Below are 10,300 nucleotides of genomic sequence, written 5' to 3' on the forward strand. Positions count from 1 at the left end.
TTTCTCATTTACCTTTTTAAGTTCCCTTGCCTTTTTAAGTTTCAAACGTTATACAAAAGGTAATACACGTTTGGGAAAGTGTTTATCCACTTTAAAACTTGAAAATGGGACTTCTCTGGTGGTCCAGTGGTTAAGACTCTGCGCCTCCACTAAAGGGGGCACGGGTTGCATCCCTGGTCGAGGAAGTTCCAAGTGCCTCGCGGTGTGACTTTAAAATGTACTCGGTACCTATCAATTACACCATTCACATCTGCTTCTAGGAAGGAGCAGAGACAGCTAACAATAAAGCACTATTATAAGAATACTGAAGAGACTAGGAGTAAATTGAAGGCAAGAGGGAGAAAGATAATTACAGCAGGAAATGTAAGATAATGACTTCCTTTGAGAAGAAAGCTTGGCACCCAACTTTCTTGACAAAAAGGAGACATAACAGACCCTGGTGAAATGTAAATGCCTTTTTTCCCCTACATTCTAAGGGCTATTGCAATAAGAAACATCATGTCCAGATGGGATCTAATTGATTATATGTTAGGATTTTAACAACTTTTGTGCATGTCGATGGATCTGAATGGTGAGTTTTAGTCAAAATCAATCAGTCTTGAACCAGTAAACAAGGAAGGAGACCATGGGGAACATTTCCTTGCATGAAGACTTAGGCATCCTTGTCACCATCAAACAGAAAGGTCAGAGCCAAGAAGATTCAGGAATTCACCACGAGGCTCTTATATTTTATTGAATTAACAATCTTTGCATCAAACCCTTACCAGACATTAATATTTAAATGTTCTTCTTATCTCTAGTGCTACCAGTGGTTGAAGGAAAGGATTGTGAGTGAAGAAGGGAGAAAACAGCAAAACAAGCTGAAAGACCTTTCCCCGATTGCGGAGCGTCTGGGATGCACGCTACCTCAGCTAGCCGTGGGTGAGAAAGTCACTTGGGAGGGGAAGCCCTGCTGGATCACGGAAAATGAAATCATTCTCTATTGTTGATCCACGTCTCTTGCATGATAACATACCTATTGCAGGGGCAGATGATCTCTGAAGCATAGACTCTTGGTTAATACTATCTAAAACGATAGATAGTATTAGGTTTTTCAGAGTTCCCTAGAGTAGTTCCACATGCTGAAACACTTTTCTTCCTTCTCCTTTCCCTTATAACACAGTTTAAACAAGAACACGTCAGTGAAAACGCACACATCCTCACAGCGTCAAGGGTGAGCACCCCTGAGCTGTGTAGTGACATCCATTGCTTCTGGCTCAATTTTCCATCCCCGTCGAAGGTAAGGCGGGGTTGGTGAGAGGCTGAGGAGCAGGGCTGCGACCGTGGCCAAGGCTACTGCCACACAGAAGGCCTATCCCATGGGAGCAGCGTCACCGCGAAACTTCCAGAGCCACGAAAATGGCTCTTCCGACATTGTGGAGTCAGTGAAAGGTCACGGTCATGGGTAACAATTGAAAGCCACGTTGCACCAGAACCGTCCTGTAGCAATATAATGTGCACCATGCGTTTAATTTTTAAATTTCCAGTGGCCATATTAAAATAGTAAAATGGAAATAGGTGAAATTAATTTTTAAATGGATTTTATTTAACCCAATATAGCCAACATATTATCATTTTTCACATGGAATAAATATAAAAAGTTACTGAGATATGTCACTCTATTTTTCATACTAAGTCTTCAAAATCCAGAGTGTATTTTACACCTACAGCACATGTCAATTCAGGCTAAACACATCTCCCGGGTTCAATAGCCACAAGTGGCTAGAGACTAGGGATTAGACAGAAAAGCATTTAAACTTTCAGTTCCCTTGCTGGAGAGTATCTGCCAGGCTCTGTGATAAGCTCTTTAACGCTCATCTTCTTGTCTCCTGAATCGTGGGTCCCACGAGGTGTATACTAATCCTAGCCCTATCTTACAGATGTTAATGGAGTTTTGCTACTATTATCTCCACTTTACAAATGAAGAAGAGGCTCAAGAGAAAAGAATTCATGTGGTAGCTATGAGAAAAGAATAAAATGGGTATAGAGTCTAGAAAAAACTCCTAAGGATTAAGAAATAGCAGGAATTGGGACACATCAGATACAGTGAGCCAATGAGATAAAAAGCTCAAGATAAGTTCTACGCAAATAAAATAAAAGAATATTTGTTAGATGCTTGACTCTTCTGAGGCTGGAAGGCAGGAAAATGGTAGCTGCAGTTAATAGTCACAGAAAGATGGAACTGGGAGACGATTTTAGGAGGGAAATACCAGTTACCTAAGTATATGTGTAACTTGCTGTAATCCTTTCTTCCAAAAAAACAAAACAACAAAGATTATATTTAATGTGATTAGTTAGCATTGTTACGGCTTTAATGAGCCCAGTAAAAGGTATTAGCTATCGACCATCAGCAAGTGATTTAACCTGATGATCAATGTTCTCATCTGTAAAATGGGTATAGGAGTATATATCTTACAAACTTGTTGAGCAAGAGGAAATTATGTATGTAAAGAAAAGAGTAGGTGCTCAGTAACTGGTGAAGATGAGGATGAAGGTGATGATGTTTTGCAAAGAACCAGACACACCCTCTGCTGGAACTCTGTCCACTCCTAGCCGCCATACATGGTCAGAGGCACAAGCACAAAGAGAGACACATATTTTTAAACCGTAGCCATAAATACGATCTTCAGGTGGTAACATGAAAGCAAGTATTGAATCTAGCTCTGAAAGAGATAGAAGAACACTGTCTTTCTAAAGAGAAAATCTTTACAACATTTAGACTTTCACTGGATGTCAGATGTACATGACTCTTTACAGAGTCTGAGTTTAAATTAAAACATGCTTTGTTTCTCCTTTTCCTCCCTCTGTGCCCCCAGGTGCCTTTCTCGCCTGTCGTTTTTTTCTTTTCTTTGTAAACAGGTAGTTTTGTTTTTAACTACAGAACTCTCAAACCAAGAGGGAAATTATTTCCAGGCGTATTACCTTTGATCTGCTAGAAGCGTGTTGGGGGAGGGGAGATCCTCTGGCAGGAAACAAACTACTTGAACCCAACTGTGGGCTGGTGCCCGTGTCTCACGCCTGCACAGGAGCCAGCATTCACACCTTGCTCATAGACACTCTGGATGCGCCTGTGGGGGACACTTGAGTAGATGCTAATTATCTGGAATCATCTACGTTACCTCTGGCATTGGCCAGCTCTGCCCAGTGGGTTCTCCTACATGGCCCAGCAGCCCATGGGGGAATCATCTGTTGCTGGCATCAGGTAGTTTATGGGCAATAATTTTCTCAGTGCCCTGCTTTGCCCTCAGAACTTCCACTAGTGCCAAAAAAGAGTTCTAAGTGCAAAGTAGGAAATCAGGCAGGCAGCCAAAAAAAGAAAACAGAAAGAAAGAAAAAGCCCAGGATCACCTGGCTTGTTGCCTTCATAGAGCATTATTTTTCCCACGTGGAAGGATTTAGTGATTGCCTTAAAAGGTCTGAGCGTGGTAACAGCTTAACAGTATCAGTTGGCAGCATGGCCTGACCAAATGGGGGCAGAAGAAGAGGTGTTCAGGGATGTTCATCAACCATCCATGTCTCCGTTTATTCAACAAACATCTAATGAGCATCTACTATGTGCAGGTGCTGGCCTGGGTGCTGAGCATCCAACTGCAAATAACACACATCTCACAGTCTGGTGGGCAAGTCAAGAAATTAACATAATTTTAATACAGTGTGAGAGTAAAATAATTGAGAAGGGCAGGGTGGGCCGGGGTAAGGGGGGGTGGTTTGGAAGTAAAATGTAGGAGCTCCCAACCTGGCCTGGGACTCAGGGAAGGACTTTAGGAGAAGGCGGTGCCCACGAGGAATCCCAGATGATGAGTAGGTATCAGTGAGGCAAAGGAAGGGAGGAGGCAAAGGGACATTACAGACCCAGGGGACCGCTTGAGGCAAGGGCTTGGGGAGGAGAAACACAGCATGGTATTTGGGGGTGGAGAGGATTTACAAATAGTGCTGCTGGAGCACTAAGTTCAAGGCAGGGAGTGAGGAGACCGGAAGCTGGAGTGGAGGGCTTTCTAGTAAGGTTTGTCAGGGTGAGAAGTGAGAGCTTCACCTCACAGGACCAGGATCCCGTCAGGCACACGTTGAAGAATGTTTAGCAGGCGAGTGACTTGAACAGATTTGTATCTGGAGAAGCTACTGCTGGATGTGTGTGGGGAAGGCAGGGACAATCCAAACAAGATGTAGGAAAACCAGTTGTGCAGGAGAGACGGTGAGGGCCTGAGGGAGGGAAGTGGACAGTTGAACCAGGGCAGTGATTCTCCAAGTGTGTTCCCATATCCACACACTGGAATACTATTCAGCAATAAAAGAAATGATTTACTGACGCATGCTATAACATGGATGAACCGCACAGACATTATGCTAAGTGAAAGAAGTCAGACACAAAAGACGTACTCCATGATTCCATTTAGGTGTGAAATGTCCAGAAATAATAAATCCATAGGGGCACAAAGTAGATGAGTGGTTTCCTTGGGTTGGGGGTAGAAATGGGATTAACTGTAAATGGGTATGAAGGATCTTATTGGGATGATGGGAATGTTCTAAAACTGGATTTTAAATGGTGATGATTGCACACATGATAAATTTATGAAAAATTATTGAACTGTACACCTAAAATGGGTACATTTTACCTCAATAAAGTTGTTTTAAAAAAAAGAGTCCCTGTACCGGCAGCATCAGCATCACCTGGGAACTTGTCAGAAATGCAGATCCTCAGGCCCCACTCCAGACTTTCTGGGTCAGAAACTCGAGGTGAAGCACTGAGTAATCAGTGTTTCACAGGCCCTCCGGGTGACTGAGGCATGCTAAAACTTGAGAACTACTGGATTATAGAAATATTTAGGAAGGACGATCAACTAGATGACAATTAAAAGGGAATGTGGGATCAGAAAAGGACAGTGCCCAAGGATAACTCCCAGGTTTCTGGTTTGGGAGGCCAAGTTGCTGGTGATGCCACCAAATGAGATTGGTAACCCAAGAGGGACAGGCTTAGTTAAGTAGCGAGAAGGTCGCAGTGTCCGTGGGGCGTCTAGCAGGGACATCCAGCAGACACTGCATCCCTGGGCCTAGAGCAGTATCTAGTTCCAGGCAGCTACAAACTGAAAAGTCTACTTGAACCACAGGGAGTTTCCTGGGGACCCTGGCTTCTGACATGGTGAGAAGGGGACTGGGACGTGAGGGGGATGCAGGGAGTCTCAACTGGCCTTTTACACATTTAAGAAGAGGAGAAGGGTAGGGTGGCAGCTACACAGGTATGAAGGGCCTGAGGAGGCTTACTTTAGAATGGGAGAAATTTGATTATGCCTTCTTGATAAAGAGAAAGAGGATAGTAAGAAATCAAACATCCAGGAGAGCAAGAGAGGGAGAGAAATAATGGATGAATCAAATCCAAGAAAAGGCAAAAGGAATGGGACCAGGGCAGAGTTTGTCTTTGAACAGACAGCACCCCCATAGCCTCTGAAACTGGAGTATGTGTGTGTGTACTTGTGTCCATAGGTGAGTGGGAAATTAAGGAATATGCTACCTGAGGGACTCAATTTACTACATAAAGTAGGAGGCTAGGTCATCTGCTGAGAGGGAGGAGGCCTGGGTTGAAGAGAGGGTTTAAGGGTAGAGGTTGCTAGAGGCAGAGGAGGGGTGAGGGGTTTGAGGGCTGGTGAGAGAGATGGTCTCTCCAGAATGAATCTCACGTCAGGAAGAAAGGGAGGTCCAGAGAGGGCTGACAGGTCAGTGGAAACAAAGGACCCAGGTACCCAGAGTCTACAAGGACTGTACGTAACAGATGAGGGGAAAGTGAGAGCATGAATGAGATGGAAAAGACAGACGGAAACAGGAATCCAGACGTTCGCCCATGAGCAGTGTCAGGTGTCCTGAGGAACAAGACAGTGTTCCTGGGCTGGGCAGCTAGACTGGATGCCCCAGTTGTGGGGCAGAGGAGCCCTAAGCCCACAGATCACGTGCGCGGATTCTACCGAGTCCTCCACACAACAGGGGTTGCTGCTGAGGTTTTTAATCCTGCAGCATGCTGTCCATCCTCCCCCAAAGTTAATATGTTTTGGTTGCGACAACGGCAGCTACAAATGGTGTTTGCAAACTCATCAACAGTCAGAAGTGCTTTGACTACCTGACCCACTGCTCTCTCTTCCCAGCGTGGTGCCTGAGAAACGAGGGTGTGAGTTCCGTGCTCCTGGGATCATCCACTCCTGAACAACTCATTGAAAACCTCGGTGCCATTCAGGCAAGTACTGCAGCCCTTTCCAACCAACTCCAGGGACTTTCCTGGTGCCTTTGAAGATGCCCCCAGGCAGTGTCCCGTCTCCCCAACTCTGTCCTTCATTGTGTCACAGCTGAGTTGCATGAAAGCCCCTAATATAGGGAATAGGCTACCTGTTCCTAGATAGGGGAAGAAGGGAAATGGGGACAAAGGCAAAAGAAGCAACAACTTTCACAGTATGTGGATCCAGGGATGTCCTCTTCTGATTAACAGGCAGTCTCCTCCGGGCTCATTTCTCAGGATGGCTTGTGTCTGTGGGACAGTGTACTCTATGACCCAAGCAATGTTACACCTGACGACTGGGTTCCCAGGTCGAACCACACAAGCCCGCCTAATAACCAGCTTGAAATGTAGTAGCCATAGGACAATATCCACACATCATGCATTTACTTTTTTTCCCACAAATATTTATTGCCAGTCTACAGTGTGCCAAGCCCCTCCTTTCTGCTCTCCTAGCATCCTGGATCCCTCTCCCCATCACAGCACTTACGATAACGTAGTATAATCGCCTGTCTCCCTTGAGGTCAGAGACTTGTGCCTTTCTTGCTTCTCCACTGATTTTCCAGTTCCTGGACTCTATGGCCATTAGTCAACACTCAAGAAATACCTATTGAATGAATGAATGTTTGCCACTTTTAAGACAAACAGGCTCAGAATTCCAGGATCACATCTCCCTAACAGCAATTTCAGGAGCGCCCACCCCCATGCCCTCCCCTGCAGGGATTGCTGGGCCTGGGGGAGCCTGCAGCTGTACCTGGGAAGCCTGTAAGGCAGCAGGCGGGGAAGTGGGAGAGAGATGCTCCTGGGAGTTCTGAGGAGAGGGTGGGGGTTGGTGGCTGTGGTGAGCGTCCCCCGCCCCCAAAGGTCACATCTCAGTCCTGAGCCCGCCCCACTCTCAGCCCAGCCAGAGGCCGCAGGAACGAGCCCGTCCGCAGCTCTTGCCGTAGCTCTATCACCTGCCCAAACAGAAGTGCCTCACAGCTTCTCCCCTGTCCATCTGTCCCCGAAACCAGCACTTAGCCCTGTTACCTCTCCCAGAAGGAAGTAGATGGAGGCGGGGACAAGCCTGATTAAACTTAAAACTTTTAAAAATCCTTTTGAAGAATAGTCTCGAATATGCTGGGAGATAAACGGTGCAGACCTCCTTCTCTACCGTCACCTTTCTTAGGGCTGTGCAGCTGGGTAATCATCTCTGCCTCTCAGCTTCTGAGAGCTCCTCCTGGATTGTGGGGTCCCCTGTCCCTGCTTGGGGAACGCTCCCTCTTAAGAAAGCCTCCCCACCTCCTCTTATTTTCACTTGTGCTCTGGGAACAGATAAAGGCTCCACAATGACGAGGAGGAAACGGGAACAGTCTATACACAAAAGGACTGAAATGCAACCCAGTGATTTCAATTCCACTAATACTTATTGAGCACTTATTCGGTGTCTGGCACCGTGCTAGGCAGAGAGTGTTCCGAGATAAGCACAGGACGGTGCCCTCAAGAGCTCACGGGCTGCCTGAGAAAGAGGGAATTAAGGTTCACTGTATCCCGTGGTTCATTCAGGAGATCTTTGAGAGCTCACTCTGTACCCAGCACTGGGGACACCACAGGAAACCAGAAAGATATTACCCAACCTTCAAGGTGCTTACATTCCAGTGGCAGAGGCACATAATAAAGAAACATATAAAATAATTTCAAGTGAGAAGGTTTACTAAGTAAATAAAGATGGTATTGTAATAGATACTAACTGGGAAATGAGTGAGCCCACTTTAGATAATGTCCTTGCCAAAAGCCCCTCTGGGATATCTGTATTCTGAAGTCTGGAAGTGGAGGACACAGCACGTGAAAAGCCCTGGAAGGAGCAGACACACAGAAGAGCAGTGCAAAGGCCCTGAGACGCAGACGCACTTGGCTTTTTCCAGGAAGCACCAGCCTAAGGCGAATGTGGTCAACATGCAGTGAGCATAAAGGATGGTGGGCGCGGGCAGGGGACAGGTCACATGGAACACTAGAGAAGTCAGAATTTTGTTCTACTCACAGCAAATCCTTTGGAGGGTTTTAAGAGGAGGGACACGCTGTTATTTGAATTTTTAAAGATTGCTTTGGCTGTTGTGTGAAAAGCAGAATGAAGAAAGGCAAGGACAGGTTGTCTGGGTGACAGGTGATGGTGGCTTGGACTAGCGAGGATGGTGGCCATGAAGGTCAAGGAGTCCATAGGTTTTGGAAAGAGAGGCATGACTTGCAGATGGCTTGGCAAGAAAAGGGAGGAGCCAAGGATTCCTGTCATGCTAATATAGAGTGATCACTGCCACTCCAAGGGGGAACGCATACTGCCTGGGATAGTAAAAAAAAAAAAAAAAAAAAAAGAGGTAGCTCTTGGGCTGTGGGAATACTCCAGGTAGCCAAAGGTAACATTTCAGAGGAAAACTGAGGCAGTCATCTTCCCAAAGCACTTCCTCCCTAGCAAGGCTCTGGCTGGTAGCAGGATGGGGCTTCCATGCTCTAAGGGTAAGAGAAAAGGGATGTTGTCCAAGCAGGGAGGCTGCTACCAGGAGGGTTTACCTTCCCTTTTCCCTTTCTACTCCACCTCCCGTGAGCCCAGCGCCAAAGATTCCACCCTTGGCAAGCTGTAACTGGGCCCCTTGATGTGGTGAGAGTAGATTGTGTGGCTGGGGGCTCCCTGCAGCGGTTGGTGGGACTGGATAGAAAGAGTGCAGTGCCAGCAGCTATAAGGAAAAGAAGTTTCTAATGGGCAAAGGAAGGCAGCTGCTCCAAGGAATGAATGTGCCTAAGGTGAGCATAAACTGGAGGGGCATTTATAAATCAGAGCCTCAAGAGATGAGAGACTGGAGAGAAGCCACAGCTGCAGGCAGCCCATCACCTGCACAGGTCCCCATCCTCCAGCCTTAAAGCCCTTCCGAGGCTCCCCACCGTCCACTCAGAAAAGTCCAGGCTCCTCAGCAGTCGGGCCTTCCCATCCACGGCTCATCTCCCCTCCCCTACCTTCCCCGGGATCCTAATCCCCAGAATCGTGGTCCTCCTCCTGCAAAGTGTCCACCACCCAAGGCTGGCCAAATCCGGCTCCATCCCCAAGGTCCATCTTGACAGTGAGCCGGTCCTGGGAGAGCTTCCCTAATGCCTGCCAGCCGGCAGCGCTGGCCAGACCTCCCCTCACCCGCCAATTACTGCCGTCAGGATACTACTACGCCTGCAGTTTGCTAGCTCATGGATGTTTGTGTGACCTGCAAGGACGAAAATGTTTTAAAACAGTTGCCAACATTAAAAAATTGGGCAACTCCACATAAAATTCTTAATGTATGGCTTGTCTTGAACATGTAGGTCTTGTAACACTATAATTTTTTTCATGTTTTATTCAAGTACTTTTATGGTTTCATTTTTCTAATGTTTAGATCTCTTTTCTTATTGGTGTAGTGAATGAAGAATATTTTTCCTCACATGGCTAACCCACTATATTCTAGACACAAAACTTCCAACCAACTTCTAGATTTGAGTCTCAGTGTTGCAGTCTCACATTTAAATAGCACAGTAGCTTAGATCCTCTGATGCTCCAAGGCTAGTGGGAAACCAAATCTGCTTTAGCTTCATTCGGAGAGGAAAATGTTACCAGACCAGTGAGGAAGGAGCTCTACTACCCTGCCAAACCCTGAGGCTTCTGGGGAGAGGATATGAGTGGAGACAAGGTCACGCTGGCCAACATGACTGCAGGAGAGGAAGGGTGAGGTGGAAACCTCAGAATCAGTCATCATGAATGTATTTCACCACAGACTCCACACAGGCTCAGACTATTCCTGCAAGAAGCCTGCCTCTGTCCCTTGTCTTATGGTGTAATGTGTACCCTTGGTCCACTTCTTGCAATAAATGCTAGCTGGCCCTAGATGATCTCATCCTTCCCCAGGGCTTCAGTGAGCATGACCGTGCAAATGACTTGCAAATTCTCAACTCCAGTCCTTCTACTACCACTAAGCTCCACAGCTGCACTTCTGGCTGCCTGCAAGTCACTTC

General features: G+C 46.6%; 1 protein-coding gene across 2 annotated transcripts in view; it reads left to right on the top strand.

The window, feature by feature from the left end:
• Positions 1 to 10,300, top strand: part of KCNAB1 (potassium voltage-gated channel subfamily A regulatory beta subunit 1) — a 399,751-nt gene that overhangs the window by 386,557 nt on the left and 2,894 nt on the right. For both annotated transcript variants that reach the window (XM_057546116.1, XM_007164817.2), the window contains exons 12-13: positions 801 to 921; positions 6,171 to 6,259. In XM_057546116.1, coding sequence (XP_057402099.1) covers positions 801 to 921; positions 6,171 to 6,259 — 210 coding nt within the window. The remainder of the gene's footprint in view (positions 1 to 800; positions 922 to 6,170; positions 6,260 to 10,300) is intronic.

This window comes from Balaenoptera acutorostrata, chromosome 4, assembly GCF_949987535.1.
Source record: "Balaenoptera acutorostrata chromosome 4, mBalAcu1.1, whole genome shotgun sequence".
Taxonomy (NCBI): domain Eukaryota; kingdom Metazoa; phylum Chordata; class Mammalia; order Artiodactyla; family Balaenopteridae; genus Balaenoptera; species Balaenoptera acutorostrata.